The sequence below is a fragment of the Thalassophryne amazonica genome, chromosome 3 (genome assembly GCF_902500255.1).
Source record: "Thalassophryne amazonica chromosome 3, fThaAma1.1, whole genome shotgun sequence".
NCBI lineage: Eukaryota > Metazoa > Chordata > Actinopteri > Batrachoidiformes > Batrachoididae > Thalassophryne > Thalassophryne amazonica.
Window position 1 is genome coordinate 115,892,966 of NC_047105.1, and position 27,296 is coordinate 115,920,261.

General features: G+C 41.2%; 1 protein-coding gene across 2 annotated transcripts; it reads left to right on the forward strand.

Moving 5' to 3' along the window:
- Window positions 1–9,659: 9,659 nt before the first annotated feature.
- Window positions 9,660–26,794, forward strand: cstf1 (cleavage stimulation factor, 3' pre-RNA, subunit 1). Of its 2 annotated transcripts, XM_034167357.1 has the most exons (6): window positions 9,660–9,719; window positions 9,961–10,163; window positions 16,904–17,181; window positions 17,258–17,455; window positions 18,307–18,697; window positions 26,266–26,793. In XM_034167357.1, exons 2-6 carry the CDS (start codon window positions 9,995–9,997, stop codon window positions 26,523–26,525), a joined length of 1,296 nt encoding a protein of 431 aa, XP_034023248.1. In that variant the 5' UTR covers window positions 9,660–9,719; window positions 9,961–9,994; the 3' UTR covers window positions 26,526–26,793. The 2 variants fall into 2 exon arrangements, with proteins under 2 accessions (XP_034023248.1, XP_034023249.1); XM_034167358.1 differs by lacking the exon at window positions 9,660–9,719 and having other exon boundaries at window positions 9,798–10,163; window positions 26,266–26,794.
- Window positions 26,795–27,296: the final 502 nt, after the last annotated feature.

The window sequence follows — 27,296 nt, forward strand, 5'->3', positions numbered from 1 at the left end:
TTGACCCTATGCCATGACATTGACCCTATGTGTCTTTTTGCAAGGAATGTTTTTGCAGTTTTTGCTCTATGGCAAGATGCATTATCATCCTGAAAAATGATTTCATCATCCCCAAACATCCTTTCAATTGTCCCAAAATATCACATAAACTTGTGCATTTATTGATGATGTAATGACAGCCATCTCCCCAGTGCCTTTACCTGACATGCAGCCCCATATCATCAATGACTGTGGAATTTACATGTTCTCTTCAGGCAGTCATCTTTATAAATCTCATTGGAAAGGCACCAAACAAAAGTTCCAGCATCATCACCTTGCCCAATGCAGATTCGAGATTCATCACTGAATATGACCTTCATCCAGTCATCCACAGTCCACAATTGCTTTTCCTTAGCCCATTGTAACCTTGTTTTTTTCTGTTTAGGTGTTAATGATGCCTTTCGTTTAGCTTTTCTGTATGTAAATCCCATTTCCTTTAAGCGGTTTCTTACAGTTCGGTCACAGACGTTGACTCCAGTTTCCTCCCATTCGTTCCTCATTTGTTTTGTTGTACATTTTTCGATTTTTGAGACATATTGCTTAAGTTTTCTGTCTTGACGCTTTGATGTCTTCCTTGGTCTAACCAGTATGTTTGCCTTTAACAACCTTCCCATGTTGTTTGTTATTTGGTCCAGAGTTTGACACAGCTGACTGTGAACAACCAACATCTTTGCAACATTGCGTGATGATTTACTCTCTTTTAAGAGTGTTGATAATCCTCTCATTTGTTTCAACTGACATCTCTCGTGTTGGAGCCATGATTCATGTCAGTCCACTTGGTGCAACACTCTCCAAGGTGTGTTCAACCCATCCGATTTTAGATGCAGACTAACGAGCAGATCTGATATGATGCAGGTGTTAGTTTTGGGGATGAAAATTTACAGGGTGATTCCATAATTTTTTCCTCAGAATTGAGTGATTCTATATTTTTTTCCTCTGCTTGGTCTAAAAAAGTAACCGTTACTGACTGCCACAATCTTTTTTTCTTGATTTCTTATAGTGTTTCTTAAAGCCAGAAAGTTGCCATTTGAAATGACTTTAGTTTTGTGTCATGTCTGTGATCTGCTTTTTTTCTACAAAATTAAACAACTGGGGTTTTGCCAGGGGTTGTATAGCAGACAAACACAGTGATATTTGAGAAGTGAAATGAAGTTTATAAGATTTACAGAAAGTGTGCAATAATTCTTTAAACAAAATTAAGCAGGTGCATAAATTTGGGCACCCCAACAGAAAAAAAATACATCAATATTTAGTAAATCCTCCTTTTGCAGAAATAACAGCCTCAAAACGCTTCCGATAGCTTCCAGTGAGAGTCTAGATTCTGGTTGAAGGTATTTTGGCTCATTCTTCTTTACAAAACATCTCGGGTTTGTTGGTTTCCGAGCATGGACAGCCCGCTTAAAATCACACCACAGATTTTCCATAACATTCAGGTCTGAGGACTGAGATGGCCATTCCAGAACATTGTACTTGTTCCTCTGCATGAATGCCTTAGTAGATTTTGAGCAGTGTTTAGGGTCATTGTCTTATTGAAAGATCCAGCCCTGGTGCAACTTCAACTTTGTCACTGATTCATGAACATTGTTCTCAAGAATCTGCTGATATTGACTGGAATCCATGAGACCCTCAACTTTAGCAAGGTTCCCAGTACCTTCACTGGCCACACAGCCACACAGCATGATGGAACCACCTCCAAATTTTACTGTAGGTAGCAAGTGTTTTTCTTGGAATGATGTGTTCTTTTTCAGACATGCATACCACCCCTTGTTATGTCCAAATAACTCAATTTTAGTTTCATCAGTCCACAGCACCTTATTCCAAAAGGAAGCTGGCTTGTTCAAATGTGCTTTAGCATACCTCAAGCAACTCTGTTTGTGGCGTGTACGCAGAAAAGGGTTATTCTGCATTACAGCATCATACAGCATCTCTTTGTGCAAAGTGTGCTGTATAGTTGAACGATGCACAGAGACTATCTGCAGCAAGATCACGTTGTAGGTCTTTGCAGCAGGTCTGTGAGTTGACTATGACTGTTCTCACCATCCTTCGCTTCAGCTTATCTGAGATTTTTCTTGGCCTGCCATGGCCTTAACTAGTACTGTGCCTGCGGTCTTCCATTTCCTCACTATGTTCCTCACAGTGGAAACTGACAACTGACATCTCTGAGATAGATTTTTGTATCCTTCCCCTAAACCATGATTTGAACAATTTTTGTTTTCAGGTCATTTGAGAGTTGTTTAGAGGATCCCATGTTGCCACTCATTAGAAAAGATGCAACGAGGGGAAACATTTGGAAATGGCCACCTTAAAATACCCTTTCTCATGATTGGATTCACCTGTGTAAGGAACTAAAGGGTCAGTGAGCTTACCAAACCAGTTTTGTGTTCCAATAATTAGTGCTAAATGTATTCAAATCAATAAAATGACAAGGTTGCCCAAATTTATGTACCTGCCTAATTTTGTTTAAATAATTATTGCACACTTTCTGTAAATACTAGAAACTTCATTTCACTTCTCAAATACCTGTATCACTGTGTTTGTCTGCTATATGATATATTTAACTGAAATTTTTGATCCTGGCAACCAATGATTTATAAAGGAAAATCATGAAAATTATCAGGGGTGCCCAAACTTTTGTATACAACTGTACTTGTTTGAAATGTGGTCATTTGCCAGTTTCTTTCATTTCCAAATCGTAGGTCCACCACCAAGGCCACCATGGCTTGTTTTCCGTACTTCCTCCATTCACCTAAACTGGCTCCTGGCCTCAACTGTTTGCTGCACTACGTAGCTCTCCTTCCCTGACCGTTCACCCGGTCAGAGGCACACTGGGTCACTGGCTCTTTTATTGCAGTTCCTCACTCATTGGCTCTCTTCTTCACTGGCTCTCCATGCAACAACAACAAAAATTGAAAAATCAATTAATCACATTATCTATTTTTTTGTTATGAGAGAAAACAGTCAAATAATATCCACAATGTTATCAAACCCAAAGAATTCACTATGCTTAATCTGGCCAACAGTGCAAAATACCCACTCATCATCACTCTCATCACTCATCTTCAATCACTTATTGGGATTGGGTTGCGGGGGCTACAGCTCCAGCAGGGGACCCCAGACTTCCCTTTCCCAGGCCACATTGACCACCACCGACTGGTGGATCCTGAGGCGTTCCCAGGCCAGTGTGAAGATATAATCTCTCCACTTAGTCCTGGGTCTTCCCCGGTGTCTCCTCCCAGATGGACGTGCCTGGAACACCTCACTAGGGAGGCGCCCAGGGGCATTCTTACCAGATGCCCAAACCACCTCAGCTGGCTCCTTTCAATGCAAAGGAGCAGTGGCTCTACTCCAAGCTCCCTACGAATGACCGAGCTTCTCACCCTGTATCTAAGGGAGACACCAGCCACCCTCCTGAAGAAGCCCATTTTGGCCCCTTGTATCCACAATCTAGTTCTTTCGGTCATGACCCAACCATCATGACCATAGGTGAGAGTAGGAATGAAGACTGACCAGTAGATCGAGAGCTTCGCCTTTTGGCTCAACTCCCTTTTCGTCACAACAATAGTCCTTAGGCACTGTCCCAGACCCAACGCAATGTTGAAGAAACATCTTAGCCAAGGCAGTCCCTCCACACCCAGGGCCTTCAGCATTTCTGGACAAATCTCATCAACCCCCGGGGCCTTGCCACCACTGAGTTGTTTGACTACCTCATTGACTTCCACCTGGGAAATTAATGATAATCCTCCATCAGCTTCAAAGCTCTGCCTCTACTATAGAGGGTGCTCCGGTCTGATGCAAGAGTTCCTCAAAATGTTCCTTCCAGCGCCGGATTACATCCTCAGTTGAGGTCAACAGAGTCCTATCCTTCCTGTTGACAGCTTGGATGGTTCCCCATTTTCCCCTCCTGAGGTGCCTCACAGTCTGCCAGAAGCACCTTGGTGCTGACCGAAAGTCCTTCTTCATGGTTGTTCTGAACTCCTCCCACACCCACTGCTTTGCTTCCCCTACAGCAGAGGCTGCTGCTCTTCGGGCCTGTTGGTACCTTTCAACTCCCTCTGGAGTCCTCCAAGATAACATATCCCGGAGGGACTCTTTCTTCAGTCAGATGGCTTCCCTGACCAACGATGTCCACCATGGTGTTCAAGAATTGCCGCCCCTTGCTAAGACCTTCAGGCCACAGCTCCCCACTGCAGCTTCAGCAATGGAAGCTTTGAACATTGCCCATTGTGGTTCAATGCCCCTAACCTCCACAGGAATGCTAGAAAAGTTCCGCCGGAGGTGTGAGCTGAAGATCTGTTGGACATTGGGCTCCTCCAGACATTTCCAGTTCACCCACACTATCCGTTTGGGCTTACCAGGTCTGTCCAAAGTCCTCCCCCACCCTCTGATCCAGCTCACCACCAGATGGTGATCAGTTGACAGCTCTGCCCCTCTCTTCACCCGAGTGTTCAGAACATGCCGCCTCAGATCAGATGATACGATCACAAAATCGATCATCAGTCTTCAGCCTTGGGTGCTCTGGTACCATAAAAATTCAGTAAGGCTTATCTTCTATCATACATTCCAAATCTAAGGGGGAGCCATGTACACTTATGAGCATCCTTATGTTTGAACATGGTGTTTGTTATGGACAGTCCATGACTAGCACAGAACTCCAATAACAAACGACCATTGGGGTTTAGATTGGGGAGGCCGTTCCTCCCAATCACGCCTCTTCAGGTGTCTCTGTCATTGCCCACATGTGCGTTGAAGTCCTCCAGCAGAACAGTGGAGTCCCCCACCGGAGCCCCATACACGACTCCACTCAGGGACTACAAGAAGGCCAAATACTCCAAACTGCTTTTCGCACAAACAACAGTCAAAGTCCCCTGCCAACCGAAGAAGCAGGACTCATGAGTATCTCCACACCTGCCTGGTGCCTCACACACTGGGCAACTCCAGCAAAGAATAAGGTCCAACCCCTATCATGGAGAGTGGTTCCGGTGCCAAGGCTGTGCGTGGAGGCAAGGCCCACCAGATCTAACTGGTATTGCTTCACCTCCTGCACAAGCTCCAGTTCCTTCCCCACAGTGAGGTGACGTTCCACACCCACAAAGCTAGCCCCTGCCACCTGGGTCTTGTCCATAGAGGCCCTCGACTTTCACTGCCACCCATGGGACAGTGCACCCGACATCAACGGTTCCCTCAGCGGGTGGTGAGCCCACAGGGTGGAGATGGACGGTCCACGTTGCCTTTTTCGAGCTGTGCCCGACTGGACTCCATGGCAAGCCCAGCCACCAGGCGCTCACTGATGGGCTCTCCATCCAGGCCTGGCACCAGATGGAGGCCCTGGTGTCGCAGACCAAACAGTCCCCTGTAAAAATCAGTCCACCCTGCCTTCACTGCGCATGCGTCATTAGCCACGGTTCATGGATTATCACCTTGTTTCTCCTGAAAACTGCACTCCAGTCGTCATCTATCTCAGCGACAGATATCTGAAGCTTTTGTACCCAACATTTGCACATAAATTCAACATTATTTGATCATAAAAGGCAGAGGAAGTGATCGGAGTGCCACGGCTACATAAGCTGCTAGCTGATGTGTTCACTGCGCATCGGTCATTTCAAAGCGTCACCCAGTATTGCCTCGTTCCTGCTTAAAACAGACTTGTTTTTGCTTAAAACTGACTTTAGAATTATTTAAGAGGTTTTACCTTGTCATCTAATGGTTAATATTCACATTAATCCATTTGATCACTTTGGGTGAAGAGAGTCCTTCTCACAGGAGCTGCTGTGGTCACAAATGATGCATGCGCAGTGGAGACAGGGTGGACCAATTTTTAGGGGGGACCGTTTGGTCCGCAACACAGGGCTTCCTCCGGGCCGGGTCGCATTTCCTCTGCCTCATTCTGTCATGGTGTCTTGTGAACCATTCTTAGTCTGGCCTCTCGCCTAAGACCAATTTGCCATGGGAGACCCTACCAAGAGCACAAAGGCTCCAGACAACACAGCTCTCAGGTTCATTGCTGCACACAACATCTCCACCATGATAAGGTGATGGTTCCCGGAGAGTCCAAAATAATAATAAAAAACTATTCATGTTAGAGTTATTTAAAATGTAGAAAATCATCATCTTAGCATATTTAAACTTTGAAGTGAAATGTATGCCTTTTTTGTACTTGAAAAATAAATCAAGTGAAAGGCATTGGAGAATGATGGATATCCTGCATGCTAACGTTTTTGGACAAAAGATCATAAAACGTCACTCATCCTATTTGATTTCAAATGATTTACTGGTTGATTTCAGCTTCACATTGTCTCTTTAGCCCTACTGTTGCAGTCATCCTGGAAAATCTTTAATGGCCATGGTTGAGTGTCAAAGATGCTGCATCTTTGACACTCTCAATGGGCACGTTTGCCCATTGATTTACCCCACAGACTCCTCAGTCTGTGGGGTAAATTTGTGGAAGAATTTAGAACAGGGGCTAAAACAGAGAATAATAGTTATCTGCTGAAAAAGAGGTACAAAAAATACTAAAGACGTATATAGAATAGAATAGGTGTTAATTGTGCTTATATAAGTATTGTATGGGGTAGGATACACAAATGTGACTGATTCTATTGAGTGTATCAAAAGTGAGATAAATGCTTAAAGTTTTATTGTATGGGGTTAAAAATATGGAAACTATTCATATTGGTTGGGTTTTAGGAATAATAATATAGGAATTATGGTGAATAGGTGGGAAGGGGTAGGACTAAATAAGTGAAAACCTCCTCCTGCTCCTTTATGAAGATGGAATTTGTAATATTTAAGTTATTTTTATTATTATTATATTTCTATTGTTTCCCTTTGCTATCATTTTCACATGCACATAGTTTTTTTTATGTGTTTGAAATAAAAAAGACTTCATTCATTCATTCATTTTGTACCCAGCAAAAACACAAGAGTCAGATATCATCAGGTTTTGGTCAGGATTTAGTCATGTCGGTAACGTCATCATCTAAATGTCACAAAGCGATGTCAAATCATGACACCCTAGTGACATTATGATATGTTGTCATTTGAGTGTAATTTTGTAGATCGGTGTTTCTCAGACCTTTTCAGACCAAGGACCATGTAACCAATTAAAAAGTAAAAAAAATAAAAAATATTATGCCCTGTGATAGGTTGGTATCCTCACGCCCTATGACTGCCAAGATAGGCTCCACCCCCATGACCCTTAATTGGAGTAAGTGGATATAGAAAATGGATGGATGGATGAAAATCTCAAGGACCACCTAACTCCCCAAATATCCAAAAACAACAGATCTGATAACCTGTCCAACAGTATATTACAGTACATTACTACAGTATACCATTTTGGAGTCAATGGAGTCAATTTCAAATCAACCATTTGAAAAACACTTTTTTAAAAAGAATATGACATGAATTTAAAATGTGATATTTTACCAGTATATTTATGAACCACTGGGCTGGTGTGGTGGCCAAGCAGTTAGTGTGCTTGTTTCTAGTGCAGAAGGTTCCTGGTTCAAATCCACCCCTAACCATTCTCCATGTAATGTGGTGTTGCGTCGGGGAGGGCGTCATAAAACCTGTGCCAATTCAACATGCAAATCCACCTGTGGTGACCCCAAGTGGAAAAACAAGGGAGAAGTCAAATTGAATTACTTTTTTATTGATGGACCACTAGGGGTTGCTCGCACAGCACCACTTTTTGAGAAAGACTATTGCAGATCATGACTTTAGGTGTGCATGCAGGTGTGAATGTGTTTGCCTGTCTATGTGTGGCCCTGCAACAGACTGGCGTCCTGTCCACGGGTGTACCCTGCCTCAAGCCCTATGACTACCTGGACAAGATCCAGTGCCCCCGTGACCCTTAATTGGAGTAAGTGGGTATAGAGGATTTATGGATGGATGGATGGATGGATGGATGTTGTAGGTCATGCTGAGACATCCATACATAACATTCAGCAGATTTCATGCAGATGTCGCAAGACAGTTTTTTTGAACAAATGGAAGGATAGGGCATCATTCCTGTAGGAAAATAAAGAGACTAAATCAGTTTGCAAAGGGTAAATCAGTTTACAAACTACATGTAAGTTCAACAACAGCTGTCCTTTTTTTGATCATTTATCCTGCATCCACTACTGTCCAACATGTGGAATACATGCCTATGAAAGATTATATCTGCAACGTTGGCTTGTCATCAGCATTCGCCACAGGTAATACTGTTGGTGAGTTAAAAGATGACTGCATTATAGTTTTTGAGTAATTGTCTCTGCAAGCTGAGTGGGGGTGACTACATTTTTGCTGCTTAAAGGGGAACAGAAAGGCTTTTTGAGAATTTGTTTGTGCATTCCTTGGTAAAAATTGTTATTCATTCATTTGCAGAATGTTTGAGCGCAGTGTAGATAATATTTGAATCAAGTTTGCCGCTAAATTGACATGCAAATCGCCATTGGCTGAAGTCAGTGGAGGGCACTTCCGGTTGATGTCACTGGTTGTTGTCTCCTCTGCTGGGAACGGGTGCAGTTTACTGAGCTCGCTCATTGAAGTTCTAATAGTCTCATCAAGAAACAGGTGGAATACGCTGGAAAGCTGCGCATGTTGGCAAAGCCACAAACGGAGGAACAAGAGAAACAATATTTCCTTCCATAAGTAAGTGGTTTTGGTTGTCCTTGTCACTTTGTCTGTGACATTTGGTTGATAAACAGGTGTATGTTTCCTACCCGTGCCTGTGTCGTCCGACGACACTTACACACAGAGATGTGTACACACACCACTGACTTCATGAATGAAACTCGGTCAATAAAGGATAATTGTGTAAAACTGGAATGGCATTTTAACATGTATTTTGTGAGTGTTTTTCTGAGTGTGTTCAGTCGTGAATCCCCATTGGAAATGCATTAACATCTGGGAACTTCATCAATATTTTGTCCGGTTAGGAGGTGTCATGTTGCTGTCCATGAAGGGACGTTGGCGTTTAGTGGGCAGCATTGGGAGTGCCTCTTTGTTGGTGCCTCTAGCAGGGAATCTCAAAACGAGGCTCATCTTCCCCCAACCAGTGACGTCACCCGCCTGACCTGCATAAATGGCAGCAGCCGGTCGATGTCAAAGCCTCTCAGACCACGACTAAAATTTCATTTCTTTATTCAACACATATTGATGAACACATATAGGGACATAGGGACAACACATATTGATGAACACATATAGGGACATAGGGACAACACATATTGATGAACACATAAAATGCAAATATGTCAGATTATAGCCATGGGCTAATTTCCAATTGTAGTCCCTGACAGATTGTAAAAATTAATAAACAATTTACAGTGAAAACACACAAACGTCACAGGAACTTACAATACAACAACAGACAGATAGGGGTCACGAACTACTACAACAAGATACACTGGACAAGAGACTGCAAACAAAAGGACACCGACAAAAACAAGGTTTTCTGTAGATGTTTTATGGTCTTTAGTGTTTCCTGAACTATCAAAAGAACGCATTTTTGTGTTTATTCATGCTATAAATAATCCGTGGGCGTTTCTGTTCCCCGTTAAGCCCAAAGCCCCCACTCTAACAGCTCGCTCACTCTCCAGCCCGATAGGTGGCGGTAGGACAACCCGGTGTTGAGTGTCAACCGCCTCAAGAGGAAAAGGAAGAAGATTGAAAGGAGTCTTTGGAAGTTTGTAAAGGTTTCGTGGCTTTTGTTATAAATTGCACAACAAGTAATAACATAGCATTGATCAGTGATAACAAGCAAATAATTATGTTGTTCTTAAGCACATTTGTTTAACTCAGTGCTGCGCTGTTTTTGTGCCGTCTTAACTCAGCATCAGAAGCTAACGTGCTTGTAGCTAGCAGCTAATGACGCAAGGCTGAGCCCAAACTCACCGGTTATACGAGTAGCTGTTCACGCTGTGTTCTCTGTTACAGCCCGTTAAATTGTTCAGCAGACTGCAGGGCCACCATGTTTCGTCCCAAGCCGACGCTGAAGGACCGACAGCACCTCTACAAGCTGATGATCAGCCAGCTGCTCTACGACGGCTTCACGAACATCGCCAACAGTCTGATCAATGAGGTCAAACCGCACAGTGTCGTGTCGCCCTCTGAGCAGCTCATGCATCTGGCTAAGATCGGTAAATAGTTCTGCTTGTTTTGTCTGGATGCGCTCCGCTGCATCTACTCAGTCCATCACTCACTGCTCCCGTAATCCGCTCTGATACGCTTTTATACTCCATAAAACTAGTCATAAGTAGGTATGTGCCTACACTGGAGCTGGGACAATACACCCCACTACATGGCTGCCGATATGATACGTATCACCAGTGGTGGACACAGCTAACTGAAAAGTTAACTTTTGTAAGGCTAAACCAATAAACCCCTAAAAAATTTTGCACAAGTTACCGCTAACTGCTAACTTTTACTATTGACTGTCACAGCCATATTAGATTACACTGTTGGCTACTGATAAGCCACTTTAGAGTTTAAGCGCCACAGGGGCTGCTGGGTAAATTCAAAGGCAATTACAAACACAAACCGAATGCATAAAAAATAAAACTGCAGACACTGTCATCATCTTTATCAAAAGCAGTAAATCACAATATTAGAAGTCACTGTTTCTCTGTTGGGGCAGCACGGTGGCTTAGTGGTTAGCACTGTTGTCTCACAGGTCATGGGTTCAATTCCTGCCTGTGGCCTTTCTGTGTGGAGTTTGCATGTTCTCCCTGTGTTTGCGTGGGTTTTCTCCGGTGCTCCGGTTTCCTCCCACATCCAGAGACATGCAGGTTAGATGGATCGGGATCTTTAAATTGTCCATAGGTGTGCGAGTGGGTGTGTATGTGTTTGTTTGTCTGTTTGTGGCCCTGTTTGTGTACCCCACCGCGCGCTCTATGGCTGCTGGGATGGGCTCCAGCCCCCCATGACCTTTAATTGGACTAAGCGGTTGAAGATGAGTGTGAGTGAGTGTGAGTTTCTCTGTATTATATATTTATGAACTGTTAACGGAGCTACGGCTCACTCGTATTGCGTTCATAAACACAAAACAAATGCAAGAAAAATAAATAAATAAAAATACTGACTTTAGAGCTCCTTACGTACCGTGTCTTACTCTTACAGCTTGTGTGCTTTGATCTGTGAAGTGGAAGTGTTAGCTAGCTCTCTGCATTCATAAACAGGAACTAACGTGTATGACTTCAGGATTTACAAACGTTTTTGACTGTTAAACTTTACTCACTTTACCAGCAAAAACAAAACAAAAAAATGTCAGCGGACTGAAAGTTAGCGAAACTAAATTTAGCAGAAGCTAATTGGTCCACTGATGGTTTTCAAAGTTATCAGAAAAGCTAATTGGCTAATGAAAATGTTAGCTTCACGGATTAGCGGAACTGTGCCCACCACTGCGTATCACAGTAGTTGCCAAGGACATAATAAAATCATCTGCATTTATTTATTTGTCTGTCTGTTAGCAGGATTACATCAAAACTATTGCATGGATTTTGATGAAATTTTCACTACAGATAGATATTAGGGCATAGAAGATGCTAGTAAGTTTTGGAGATGATCCAGATTCTGGATCAAGATTACACTTTATGTAGCCCTTGAAGGACTACATCAAAACTACTAAAATCAGTACAGTTAGGGTTAGGGAAGCCATAAATATGAAAATGATTGAGGCTCTTGGGGTAAGTAATCTTATTAAACAAATGTAGGTTGTGATATCTTATTTGTGATGAGCTGAAAATGTGCAAAAGAAAATACAGCACACATTAAGCAGTATAACAAAAGTATTGCGCTGGGATACACACTAACACAGTAATTTATGAATGCATTTAAATAAAATTTATATAAGCCATCTGAAGAAAATAAATGTAGCAATCGTGATGTGTATCGGGCGTCCAATGATGCATATTGTGTCAAGTTATAGAGCCCTAATATCTGTTCTCTTCTTTTTTGCATTATTTGTATTCTGCTTAGTTTTAATGTGCTACTGTAACACATGACTTTTTTTAAGATGAGATTTTATTGATCCCCTAAAGATTTGGATGATCATTCTGCTACAGAGGTATTTGCTTTGTCATACACCTCTGTCCAGCAATCTCATGACTCCATAAGCTCTTCTTAGGTCTCTCTTAATGGCTAAGCACCAAGCTTTTGCGTCAACTTTAATGTCTGCATTTTATTTTGCATTTGAATGTTTACACCAAGATTGTGCTTTCGCATTTTTGAGTCTAAAATGTCTCACATGACGACAGCTAAAACTGCAAGATCAACTGTTGGGCGCAGCATGGCTGACAAACGTAAATTTCTAGCAGTGATGCCGCTTAATGACTTAGACAATGAAGAGACGGAGGATGAACTGAGTCGTACTGACCACTGGCCCCTTCGGTTTTATCGTACAGCGCGGGTCGTTTCTTTTCTATACAGCTTGAATTATCTTTCCTATGTCTACTGTATTTGTTCATTTTTCTCAGGATGAACAAATTATCTTCCACATGCTGAGCATGTGGGTCTGTTGTGTCGATGCCATTTTTTAAGATGAACCGAAAGCTTGGGGGAAACACTCAAGTGTCTCAAGATAGAAGTGAGTGAAATGCCGACGCGCTGAAGCTTGGTGGAAATGGGGCCTACGGCCAAGGACCCAGAAGCTTCCTTCGTGAGGGCTGGTAGACTTTTAGAGCTGGGTCGACTGGTGCGACGCAGATGAAATGTCGTCCAAGGACACAGCCAGGTAGCGTCATCCAACCCATGTCTTCATATTGGTAGTCCAACCCCTAACCCGCTGGGCAGGTAGCTTAGTGATTACTGGTTGCACCCCGCGAGGATCAGGCACAGACCGAGCACACCAGCCATATTGAAAAATATACCACATTATTTGTTTGATCATAAAGATTCCAAATAGGTATAGTTTGGACTATCTATAACTGAATGTTATGGTTTAAAAACAGAAAAAATGGTGGCAGGTCAATTTCAAGTTGCACAGTTGTCAAAAGTTAAAGTTACTCTGATTTTGATTTAAAATGTTGTGCAAACTATTGGTTAAACTAATAGGATTAATATATATATAATAGTTTTGACTGTGTTGAATGTTTGGTCTCCAAAGTTCCATAAATTTCAAACAAGGTCGATGTCCATTGGATTCTTTGACATCCGACATCTCTTGCCCAATAACATGATAACTAAATATAACAGATGGTGCAAACTTCCTTTTTAAAACCCTATTAGCTCAACCAAGTTTTTGCATCATTTTTTACCAAAATTAACTTTTACCAATTCTCACAGACATTCTCCTGCTGTAAACATGATTTTAGGCCAGACACAGCTCGTTTCTGTGACAGATGTAGCATAAATATTTCCTAATTTTACCCCAGATTATGAACACCCCCCCCCCCCTTAATATCACTGAATTCCAAAACCACGAAGGAAAAAAAATTCAGATGTGCAAAGTGAGAAATACTTCAGCACACAGAAACTCCACCTTAATTGATGTGATAATAAATATACTCAACAAAAATATAAACGCAACACTTTTGGTTTTGCTCCCATTTTGTATGAGATGAACTCAAAGATCTAAAACTTTTTCCACATACACAATATCACCATTTCCCTCAAATATTGTTCACAAACCAGTCTAAATCTGTGATAGTGAGCACTTCTCCTTTGCTGAGATAATCCATCCCACCTCACAGGTGTGCCATATCAAGATGCTGATTAGACACCATGATTAGTGCACAGGTGTGCCTTAGACTGCCCACAATAAAAGGCCACTCTGAAAGGTGCAGTTTTATCACACAGCACAATGCCACAGATGTCGCAAGATTTGAGGGAACATGCAATTGGCATGCTGACAGCAGGAATGTCAACCAGAGCTGTTGCTCGTGTATTGAATGTTCATTTCTCTACCATAAGCCGTCTCCAAAGGCGTTTCAGAGAATTTGGCAGTACATCCAACCAGCCTCACAACCACAGACCACGTGTAACCACACCAGCCCAGGACCTCCACATCCAGCATGTTCACCTCCAAGATCGTCTGAGACCAGCCACTTGGACAGCTGCTGAAACAATCGGTTTGCATAACCAAAGAATTTCTGCACAAACTGTCAGAAACCGTCTCAGGGAAGCTCATCTGCATGCTCATCGTCCTCATCGGGGTCTCGACCTGACTCCAGTTCGTCGTCGTAACCGACTTGAGTGGGCAAATGCTCACATTCACTGGCGTTTGGCACGTTGGAGAGGTGTTCTCTTCACGGATGAATCCCGGTTCACACTGTCCAGGGCAGATGGCAGACAGTGTGTGGGTGAGTGGTTTTCTGATGTCAAGGTTGTGGATCGAGTGGCCCATGGTGGCGGTGGGGTTATGGTATGGGCAGGCGTCTGTTATGGATGAAGAACACAGGTGCATTTTATTGATGGCATTTTGAATGCACAGAGATACCGTGACGAGATCCTGAGGCCCATTGTTGTGCCATACATCCAAGAACATCACCTCATGTTGCAACAGGATAATGCACGGCCCCATGTTGCAAGGATCTGTACATAATTCTTGGAAGCTAAAAATATCCCAGTTCTTGCATGGCCGGCATACTCACCGGACATGTCACCCATTGAGCATGTTTGGGATGCTCTGGACCAGCATATACGACAGCGTGTACCAGTTCCTGCCAATATCCAGCAACTTCGCACAGTCATTGAAGAGGAGTGGACCAACATTCCACAGGCCACAATTGACAACCTGATCAACTCTATGCAAAGGAGATCTGTTGCACTGCATGAGGCAAATGGTGGTCACACCAGATACTGACTGGTATCCCCCCCCCCAATAAAACAAAACTGCACCTTTCAGAGTGGCCTTTTATTGTGGACAGTCTAAGGCACACCTGTGCACTAATCATGGTGTCTAATCAGCATCTTGATATGGCATACCTGTGAGGTGGGATGGATTATCTCAGCAAAGGAGAAGTGCTCACTATCACAGATTTAGACTGGTTTGTGAACAATATTTGAGGGAAATGGTGATATTGTGTATGTGGAAAAAGTTTTAGATCTTTGAGTTCATCTCATACAAAATGGGAGCAAAACCAAAAGTGTTGCGTTTATATTTTTGTTGAGTGTATATTAAAATGCACTTTGTAGTGCAGCAGTGAATCATCAGTGTGTTTAGGAAGTGTCATTTTTGCAAAGCTCATCGTATTTCCTCTGCCACGGGGGTAATGTTTTCACTGGTGTTGTTTGTTAGTAGGATAAGTCAGAAAGTAATAGACGGTGAGCCGATAGATCATATTCCAGGGAAAAAGTGGTTACATTTAGGAGGTGATCATGGATATATTCTGGAACTGAGATCCAGAAGAGTGTTTGGCACAGCATCATTTAACTCAGAAAACTGAGGAAAGGATCATAGTGTCCTAGAACCTGAGGGATTTTATTTTTAATTTGATCCAGGACATATTTTTTATCCAGAAGACATGTTGAGCAATATGTGGCCTTGGCTGAGGTACGCACTCTCTGAGAGCCTTTGAGTTTTTATACGATAAACTATTTCTGTAATTTACGAGTATTGTAATGATTTTTTTTTTCCCTCACCACTTTTGCATTTCTGGGCACCTCCCATATTTTCTCTCTGTATGCCTTATCAATTTGAGGGACGTTTAAAATTATATGTATATATAGTCAGTGGATTTAGATTGTTGACACTTGATTTATGGGTCAGTAGCCAAAGAGTTGGGTATCACCCTGTTGACAATTTAACATTTTTTCATTGTAATTTTAAGGTTGCTGAACCTTTAGTGCTTTATTTAGTAGCTTTATTGAAATTGTGTGATTGTGATCTGACCACTAGGAGGAGTCTTAGGTCCTTTGCGAAATGTGTTTGTTCAAGGTCTAGGCTGAATGATAAGTGGAAGTGATTATGATTTTGCTTTTTTTGCTACAAGACAGCCCAGACTTAAAAACCATGGTTTTGTTTTGTTGTTAACACATTTGTCATTTATTTTCTTATATACTGGCTTGTAACTGTGTTACTACAGTGGCTATTGTTCTTATAGCCCCTCAAACAAAGGTTTTGGGAGGTATGTACTGTAGATATCACCCTGTTCTTAGACATGAAGTATTTTGTTCCACTTGTCAGTATAGTGCAGCAAATAATATAATATTTACAGAGGACTCTTTCAAATGGTGGCACAAGTACAAAATTCAGCACAAGTACTCCATAGACATTATGTTTTTGAAAAAGCAGACTATCCACTTGATTTTTCAATAGGTAGCCAAGTAGAGGTTAATAAAAAAATTACACAGGGGTCAAAATTTACAAATGCTCCAGTCATATTGAAAAGTATACCACATTATTTGTCCGATCATAAAGATTCCAAAAAGTTTGGACTATCTTTAAATGTTATTAAGCTATGGGGTAAAAACAGCAAAAAATGGTGACAGTTAAATTTCAGTTTGCCCAGGGGGCCAAAGTTAAAGTTGCTTCAATTTTGGTAAAAGTAGTATTATTTCATGTATGAATTCCGGCTCAATCTGATCCGGCAGTAAGGATCTAAAGAGTCACATAGAAAAACTTTGAATCGTCAGGAATTATCGCCTGCACAGAATCGTCCGCACTGATGATCCCTCTCAAAACCCGTCAAATCAAAATGGACTTTTATACAGTAGTCTAAATTTTTGGGGTCCACAACTTGACCGTGAGTAAAGCCGAATCGCAACTTGCATGTGCGTGAGTTAACGGGGCTCACCTGTACTTATGGAAGACATCTTGTCTCGTCCCGGTGCCTAAAGAAGCATGTGCTACGGAGATTTAAAAAAAAAAAATCTATAGACCAGTCAATGCACAATTTGCTTTTTTTTTGTTGTTGTTGTTTTTTGTTTGTTTTTTTTGCAGGGATGGAGAATGACGACAGCGCGGTGCAATATGCCATTGGTCGGTCAGATACAGTGGCACCTGGAGTAGGCATTGATCTGGAATTTGATGCTGACGTGCAGACCATGTCTCCAGAGGCGTCAGAGTATGAGACCTGCTATGTTACCTCCCATAAAGGTCCGTGCCGCGTGGCCACCTACAGCCGTGATGGCCAGCTGATTGCCACTGGCTCTGCAGATGCTTCAATCAAGATCTTGGATACCGAGCGCATGCTTGCCAAGAGCGCCATGCCCATTGAGGTAAGACAGAACTGAGAACCTGAATGTTCTTTAAATCGTCAGCCTCATGTATACAGCGTGATTCTTTTTATGTCAGGTAATGATGAATGAGACGGCGCAGCAAAACATGGAGAATCACCCCGTGATTCGGACGCTATATGACCATGTCGATGAAGTCACCTGCCTCGCCTTCCATCCATCTGAACAGCTTCTAGCTTCGGGCTCCCGGGATTACACCCTCAAACTGTTTGACTACTCAAAGCCCTCTGCAAAAAGAGCATATAAATACATACAGGTCAGAATTTGGGCACTGGTTTCGCATTTTTATTTATTTATTTATTTTTAAAAAGTCATGTATAATAGGTTTGATTTAATGTATTTTACATAGTACAAGTCACGTTTTTTGTTGTTTTGTTTTTTACTAGTTTGGGAGGTCCTCTGACTTACATTCCACCACATCTTGTATCCTGAAAATTCACATGTTTATTATTAATAAGAGTAGTAGTAATAATAATAGTAATGTAAGTATTGATAGGGCTTTCCCAGGAATCAAACCACTCAGCATAATAAATCCAAATCATGAAACTTATTGCCAATCATTAAAAGTATACAACAACAGTGCACAAAAATCACAAAGTAAAGGTTTGATTAAAAAAAATACTCGTGTTTATCATGATTCTGACACTGTGGGCCAGCCACGTGCATCTAACAAAATGTTTTGACCGAACTGCATCAAATAACATCTATTATGCTTTTCTTCACATGTTTATTTGTCCATCTTGCTTATTTTTGGGCTTTAAAAATCCTTATGATATCTAACAGCACAGGCTGTGGTGTGCACATGTGCCAAAGTGTTCCTGTTCGTTGTTAAACTTGCACCAAGGGAAATGCTGTGTTAAAAATTGAGTTCCACATCAAGAAAAAATCTGCAGTGTGTCGTCCATTGTGACTTACTGTATACTCTGGGAAGTACTGTAATTAAAACCTCTTCCTGGACATGTCAAGTTGTGGAAAATGTGACAGTTTAATAGTTCTGCTAAAGCTCATTTTTAATTACTGACCACCTACAACTCAGCAGGTCCAGTTCTGTGGTTTTGATTGTGTTATGTTTTTTGGTGAAATTCAGTCCTGCATATTTTATTACAGGAAGCAGAAATGTTGCGTTCCATCTCCTTCCACCCATCAGGCGACTTCCTACTAGTGGGAACGCAGCACCCCACCCTGCGCCTTTATGACATAAACACCTTCCAGTGTTTTGTGTCCTGTAACCCGTTGGACCAGCACACAGACACCATCAGTGGCGTCAGCTACAACCCCACTGCCAACAGCTACGTCTCCTGCAGCAAGGATGGCAGCATCAAGCTCTGGGATGGCGTTTCCAATCGCTGCGTCACCACCTTCGAGAAGGCTCACGATGGAGCTGAAGTCTGCTCGGCTATCTTCTCCAAAAACTCAAAGTACATCCTGTCCAGTGGCAAAGACTCTGTGGTCAAACTGTGGGAAATCTCAACGGGCCGGACGCTGGTCAAGTACACAGGTGACGAGACTTTTTATTTGACTGGAACAGCACTGACAAATCCACACATTATATTAATTTATGGGTATCATAAGTAAAGATATTATTTGTACAAGATAACCTTGTTTTCCAAGGTACACAAATGGCAAACAGAATTGTGTTTGTCCAACAATAATGTAAATTTGCAACAATACATCGGAAAATACCTTTGCTGAATTGCAGCGTTTCATAAGGTGTGTGTGTGTGTGTGTGTGTGTGTGCGTGCGTGCGTGTGTGCACATGCGCGCGCACGTTAAGGTAATTCTATCCTCATATTTTCATAAATTAATTTCACTTCAGTATTATCTCAGTACTCACGAAAAACAATACTACTAATTAAGTCGTAAGTAGTTTTCTTTAAGTGTAAAAATCAAAAGTAAATTAACACTAAATGTTCTTGTGCATTACATATAAAAGGGCAAAGATATGTAAGGTTTCAGTACTTTGAACTGCTACTGTAGTTATACTAAACTTGAGGGCTGCAACCAATGATTGTTTGTCATCCTCTGTTATTATTAGTTTTTAGGTCGTCAAAATTAGGTCCAGAAAATTTCAGAAAATGTTGAAACATGTTGCTCAGTGTTTTCCAGACTGCGTGATGACTCCTTCAAATGTCTTGTCTCTAACCCAAAGATGCTCAGTTTAGTGCCAGAGAGGAATAACAAAACCAGAAAAATTCACTTTTAAGAAGCAGCTGAAATCAGGGAATTTGTAATGTTTAATCAGTGGTCAAAATTCTTGTCATTTAATTGAATAGTTGATAAATGATCTTGCAGTTCTATGACACTGCCTCCCTGAAAGAAGACGGGCATGCACAGTGCACACTGGTGATATCTTGCGCACGTTGTTGACCTTATTTGCGCGTGATGTCATGGTGTGTGCTATAAACCACAAGCTCGTGGCAGTGCTTGTGCTGCTGGTCTTTTGTTTCTTTATTACTGCAGGGAGTGATTTCCTGAAGTAGAAATCAAAAGACCCAACACTTTTCTTTGTCAACATCGTGTGCTGAAATATTTGGCAACCTGTGACGACTTGATGTTGCACATCGGTGCAGTGCGTGAACGTGATGTGTTTGAGGAAATAAATCTGTAATACCTCTTTTAGATTATCAACAGTGCGCGTCTGTTTCGCTATTTGATGGCACGAACTCACTGAGCCAATAACAGTGATGAAAAACAAACAGCGCGTGTGCTCTTCTCTTCTCTGTTCTGTAGGCCACAGGGGGTACCCACAGGTTTGGGGATGGGAAATCTCCCCCACCCCACACCCCTTAAAGGTCTATTTTTGAGCAAATGTTAGACTTTTTTTTTGCAGTTTTATTAACCAGATTCTACTTCTTTGAAAAATAATAAATTATTTAATAATTCAGTTTATTATTATTGACTTGCTATTTGTAATATTTAAAGGGCATATCTCACTCCAGTCGACACTATCTTTTAACAAATTACATACCTGATTATAAATCATCAACTCTTCAACTTGTGCAAGCCCTGGTAAAGCTGATAAAAGTAAAATAAGCCAGAGGGTGTTTGAAAAATGCACAATAGATTGTATTGCTCCATAATCTTGATGGTAACGACAGACACCGACTGTTCTCTCTCTGAAGGGCTTTCTACCTGTGTCCACTTCATGATTTACTCCATTACACCGTCAATCTAGGTTGCTTTTTGTTGACAAATGTAATACGGCTTTAATTTAACTTTCAAGTCAAATTCTTGTATTTTGCAATCAACATATGTCCATCTCTGCCGCTTTGTAACCCCTGAAGTATTCAGAAAAACAACAACGCATGCGTCTCAATAAGACTGAACAATGATTACATACCGTGCAAGTGTTGTCTCTGACTTCACTCTTGCTATGCTCACACACACAAAGCCATGTAGAATTATTGTTCCGCTGTGTGGCGCTGTCATTTGTCCACAGAAAAACAACCTTCCTCCACCAGCCTGCCTCATTTAGTTTAGCTATTGGTTTAGCTCAGCTTGATCAGTAACACATACCGCTGGAAGCTTGTCTGCATCATGGCTGTCCTGTTAGCAACGGTCACTTGTTATGTTCTGTCTGACTCTTGTGATCACAGATGCAGCTTCCTCAGTGACAGTCGACAATGTCCGGCACATAGCATGCCGCGATGTGACACAGAAGTACAAACCACAAACATAGCCAGTTCCACACTTTTGGGAGAGAAAGTGCATTTTATTCGAGTTCTCCTGGCCACAGAATAGAAAGGATAGAATCTGTGGTTTGATCCGTTTTTTGAAGACCATTCTCACGCTGTGTTCTGCTTCATTTCAGAAGCCTGTCCAAGATGCACTGTTTAAACAAAACAAAAAAAAAAGCTCCCACTTTCCCCCTCAAAATCTTACCTTTGGGAAATCTGTCCACCGAATAAACATTGCTAGTTGTGTTACTGCATGCTTGTAAAACACACATTAACCATTTTGACATTTTCATGTCAAAGTCCACAAAAATCACAGATTTCAAACTGCAAAAAAAAAAAAAAATCTGATTGATATCAGTAGTGGGGCTCAACCGTACATGATGTCATTGAAGTATACTTTACTTACAGGTTCATGTTTCTGAGCGTTTATCAGCAGTAAGTGAAAACAGGCTAAATTCCCTGCGTTTAAGACTTAGTTTTTCGGATCGTATGGCACCAAAAATAAAACGCAATACATCAGTATTTTCATAATTCTTTATTTAGAATAGTCAGCTCATTTGACATTTAATTTACTAGTGATACACACTTTTAGAATAAACTAATGCAGTGTGAACCATGTTGACTTTGAAACCAAGATTGGTTTTGTCTGAGCTCACTTGTATTGAATGTGCGCAGCTGAGCTGATTGAAAGTTCACAGCTATGGCCACAAGATGTTCTCCATCTTGCAGGCAGTCAACAGATTCCAGCTAAAATGGGCCTAATTTTGCCTAAACCTCAGAGGCTTCTGGGGACTTTGCCTCTTGTTCACACAAAGTTTTCATGATTGTGACTTCATGTCATGGTGACTTGTTTTAAAGTGAAAACTGTGCTGATTTTCATGTAGTCACAGTAAAATCACACTGTGATAGGAGGGGCTGCAGCTGCGCATGTACGTCATGAACACAGCCTTTTCAAAAAGGACTCATTCTCCACAACAGAGACAGATTGGTACTCGCTCAGCGCCCCCCTGGATCCAAATGCAGAAAGAATCTTTCCTCAAATTTAAAGGAGTTGAGGATGAAGTGTCCTGTTTCTGTGTCACTGTAGGGAGTATAGAAGAAATACAGCTGCGCATTTCCGTAGCCTTTTAAAATTGAGGTAAAGCAGCCTTGTGTTTTGCTACAGTCAGCAGGCTCAGCACACTTCTGAATCCAAAAACCAACATAATCTCTCTCAAAAAATAAATAAAAAATGAAGGGAGTTGAGGATGAAGTGTCCGTAGTCTCTTCCCTGTACAGCCTTGAACTCACTGAACCAAGTGTTGTGCTCACAGCATTCTCAAAAAGTCAACAGCTCCAGAAAATAACAAGTACTCTATTGTTGCCTGTTTTCCCAGCATCTGCATGGCAGGACCACTGACTTGAATGAATTTGGATCACTGGTGGTCGAACAAATGTATTTATAAAGTTATTGTTGTTCCCCTCTCGCCAGGCAATAATACATGATGAACACATGCAAAATATTTCTGCTTAATTCCAAGTAGTTTTTTAGATTTTTTTAATAAGGGTACCCACAATCCTATTTTTCACTCACGAACGCGTTTTGAGCTTTTCTTCATTTTTAAAAGGCATTATCTCAGCTAAAAAATACAAATATAAAGCTCAAATTTGGAATACACCCTATTTGGGCACCCCAGATACAGTAGTAAATTTCAAAAATGGGATACAGAGCTAATTTTTCATTCTGTAGCATCACAAAAATGGCATTTTGTCCATTCTCCCAAAAAATTACAAAATTTCAAAGAGCTGTACTAAAGAAGGGATTCAATGGATAATCTTCATATTGTACAATACACATATCGGGGGTACTAGTTAGATGTGTATAAAACATTGTGGTCATAACCTGAAGGGTTTTTTCATTATTGACTCTTGAAAATTGAACATGATCATAGAATGTCAAAAATAGGCCTCCATTCTCTTTGATTTGATCATTTTTTGTGGAGACCATACTGATATACCAACTTTATGTCAAATTTTTTTTTATCTAGCTCAAACGCCTTCATAGTGAAAAAAATGGCAAAGTACCAGCCAATTTTGAACCTGTATTTGCATATTCAGAAAGCAATATATCAGCTCTGAATGGAAGCATAAAGCTCAAATTTGGTATTTACTGTATTTGGCACCCCATAATAATGGATCAACTTTGAAAGACAGATTACTGAGCTTTTTTTTTTGTTTGTTTTTTCATGGCATCATAAAATTAGCAATTCAGTCATCAGCGCAATGTTGTTACAAAGTTTTGAAGAGCTGTACTCTGAGAGTAAATTAAGAGATAATTTTGATATTTCAGAATTTACTTTCTCTAAGTAAGATATATTTGTGCATCAGAACTGCATAAGATGTAATTAATTACTCCAAACAAAGCAATACATGCATTCCTCACTGATTTTCTCTCTATCTATATATATCTATATATATATACACACACACACACACACACACACACAGGCAAGTGAACCGGTGACTCCAATTTCTTTATGTGCACCAGCTGATTACATCATCAGCCACATTTAAAACAATGAGCAGTTACTCTTGATATCAGATCTATTTTTAAACTGCAGTGACTTATGATCATCTTGTCTAAAATTGTAACAATTCCCTTGCCCGAATAATGATGAAATGAACAGATTAAGAAAAATGAACAGATTAAGAAAAATACATATTGTCTTAGTCTAGTATTACGAGGTCTGTCAATAAACTAACGGTCCTTTTTATTTTTTTCAAAAACTATATGGATTTCATTCATATGTTTTTACGTCAGACATGCTTGAACCCTCGTGCGCATGCGTGAGTTTTTCCACGCCTGTCGGTGACGTCATTCGCCTGTGAGCACGCCTTGGGAAGGAGTGGTCCCGCCCCCTCGTCAGATTTTCATTGGCTGGAAATGGCGGAGTGAAAATGACTTTTTTTCCATCAGAATTTTTTCAGAAGCTGTTAGAGACTGGCACCTGGAAACCATTCGAAAAAATTTATCAGGCTTTTGGTGAAAATTTTACGGGCTTCACAGAGAATAAGGTCTGTTAGTACAGCTTTAAGGACGCTCGGCGCGCCGCGCTCCGAGCTGCGACGACGCGGCACAAGCCACCGGACCATTTCTACACGGATGGCTCTGTGGATACGAGACCGTCGTGTGCTCTTTCTCTGGTTATCACAAGAGCTGGACATCAGCCATTTTCCGGCAGATTTCACTTTTAACAAGAGATTTTGTCATGGAAAGCCGCGCGGAGGCTTCGCGCGTCACGACCGATTCCATTTAGAAGCGAGACAAAGGAACACCTCCATTTCGGCGTGTCAGAGGACAAGTTTGGACATGTCCAGCTCTCCACAATTTCACTGATACTTACTGGACTGGTGAGCATTGAAAGCCGAGATAGACGTCCAAACTTGTCCTCTGACACGCCAAAACGGAGGTGTTCCTTTGTCTTGCTTCCAAAGTGAATCGGTCCTGACGCGCGAAGCCTCCGCGTGGCTTTCCATGACAAAATCTCTTGTTAAAAGTGAAATCTGCCGGAAAATGGCTGATGTCCAGCTCTTGTGATAACCAGAGAAAGAGCACACGACGGTCTCGTATCCACAGAGCCATCAGCCTAGAAATGATCCGGTGGCTTGTGCCGCGTCGTCGCAGCTCGGAGCGCGGCGCGCCGAGCGTCGTTAAAGGGGTCCTTAAAGTTGTAGTAACAGACCTTATTCTCTGTGAAGCCCGTACAATTTTCACCGAAAGCCAGATAAATTTTTCGAATGGTTTCCAGGTGCCAGTCTCTAACAGTTTCTGAAAAAATTCTGATGGGAAAAAAAAGTCCTTTTCATTCCGCCATTTCCAGACAATGAAAATCCGACCAGGGGGCGGGACCACTCCTTCCCAAGGCGTGCTCACAGGCGAATGACGTCACCGACAGGCGTGGAAAAACTCATGCATGCGCACGAGGGTTCAAACTTGTCTGACATGAAAACATATGAATCAAATCCATATAGTTTTTGAAAAAAATAAAAAGGACCGTTAGTTTATTGACAGACCTCGTATATTCATAGTGCTTAGTTCAGTAGCTAAAAAAAACCTAAGTATACACTTTATTGCACCATGCAAGATTTTACTTTGAGAGAGAAACCCCCATCCTGATAAATATATTTTACTTAGAGAAAGTAAATTCTGAAATATCAAAATTATCTCTCAATTTAATCTCAGAGTACAACTCTTTAAAACTGTAACAAAATTGCGTTGACTGAATTGCTAATTTTATGATGCCATGAAAGAAAAAATAAGATCAGTAATCTGTCTTTCAAAGCTGATCCATTATTTTGGGGTGCCAAATATTGTTAATATCAAATTTGAGCCTTAAGCTTCCATTCAGAGCTGATATATTGCTTTCTGAATATGCAATATAGGTTCAAAATTGGTTCACGCCAATTGGTTCAACTTTATGCCAAATTTTTGGCATAAAGTTGGTATATCAATATGGTCTCCACAAAAAAATTATGAAGTTGCTGAGCACTTGCCCACATGGTCAAATCATAGAGACCGGAGGCCTATTTTTGACATTCTATGATCATGTTTGATTTTCAAAAGTCAATAATTCAAAAACCCTTCAAGTTATGATCACAATGTTTTACACACATCTAACTAGTACCCCCGATATGTGTATTCTACAATATGAAGATTATCCATTGAATCCCTTCTTTAGTACAGCTCTTTGAAATTTTGTAATTTTTTTGCGAGACTGGACAAACTGCCATTTTTGTGATGCTACAGAATGGAAAATTAGCTCTGTAAACCATTTTTGAAAATGACTACTATATCTGGGGCGCCCAAATAGGGTGCATTCCAAATTTAAGCTTTATATCTGCAATTTTAGCTGAGATAATGCCTTTTAAAAATGAACAAAAGCTCAAAATGCATTTGTGAGTGTAAAATAGGATTGTGGGTACCCTTATTAAAAAAAATTATATCTAAAAAAAAAACTACTTGGAATTAAGCAGAAATATTTCACGTGTTCATCAGACATATGTGGGTACTTGTTTAAAAAAAAAAAAAAAAAAAAACAAATAATGAGAATCCGAGTCGGTGACCCAGGAAGATTTTGAAAAATCTGATGATTTCACACAGAATGACCCTTAAAGGTGTTTGTCAAACTGTTTAATAACATCTCCAAAGTCTAATCGCTGGTGATATACCATTGGAGCGGAAAACAGACCTGTTGTATTTGGGGAGTTAGGTCATCCAAGATTTTTTTTATTTTTATTTTTGGTTATGTGGTCCTTGGTCTGAAAAGTTTGAGAAGCGCTGATCTGATATAAAGCATAAGCTCGACAGAGCGGGAGGTGACAGTAATGTGTTTGCTGCGTGCTGTTGCAGGGGCGGGGCTGAGTGGCCGTCAGATGCACCGTACACAGGGAGTGTTCAACCACACCGAGGACTACGTGCTGCTGCCTGACGAGCGCACCATCAGCCTGTGCTGCTGGGACTCGCGCACCGCCGAGAGGAAGAACTTGCTCTCACTAGGTCACAACAACATTGTGCGCTGCATCGTACACTCGCCCACCAATCCCGGCTTCATGACCTGCAGCGACGACTTCAGGGCCCGCTTCTGGTACCGCCGCACCACCACAGACTGACCACACTTCCAGATTCTTCCTTTAACCTTTCATTTCTTCCTACAAACCACCATTTTTCCCCCTTTACTGCAATTTGTTCCGTGTAAATTTGGAGGTAGTTGTGCCTTTTGCTTTTCAGCTCTATTGTGAATTAAAAAATGCTTTGTCTGTAGACTTGTTTTTTTCCACATGATTGTATTTTGTCTTTTGTATGTGTAATTTGTATTAAACAATTGAAAAGAAAAAGCTACTGTGTCTGGAATGTGAATAGCTAAATTCTGACATTTTAAGAAAACGTGTGTGTGTGTGTGTGTGTGTGTGTGTAGGGGGGGTTAAAAAGACTGTGATTGTAAACAGATACATCAACACAGTTTCAGCTAGCTGGCTGTAAAAGTGATAATATCTCTGTTAATTAAACATGGTGGGTCATTGCACAATCCACTGTCTATATATTAAAAGCCAAGTGGCCTCTGTGTACATGTATGGGTGCGTGTGTATGGCTTTGGTTACGGAGAAACTGGGGAGAGCATTTAATGTGCTTATGTATTTTCGGTCAAGGATGAATGCCATGAAAATGGCCAGTTGATAGGGCAAATATTTTTGGAGAAATTAGGGATGGTAGGTAACAACATTGAACAAGGGACATTGATAATTACATTCTGGTCTCACACACCATTCCAAATCATCATCTTTGCTTAATTTATTACCACCCCTGAAAAATGTCAGCTACCTATTTTACAACCCCAATTCCATTGAAGTTGGGACGTTGTGTAAAATGTAAATAAAACAATA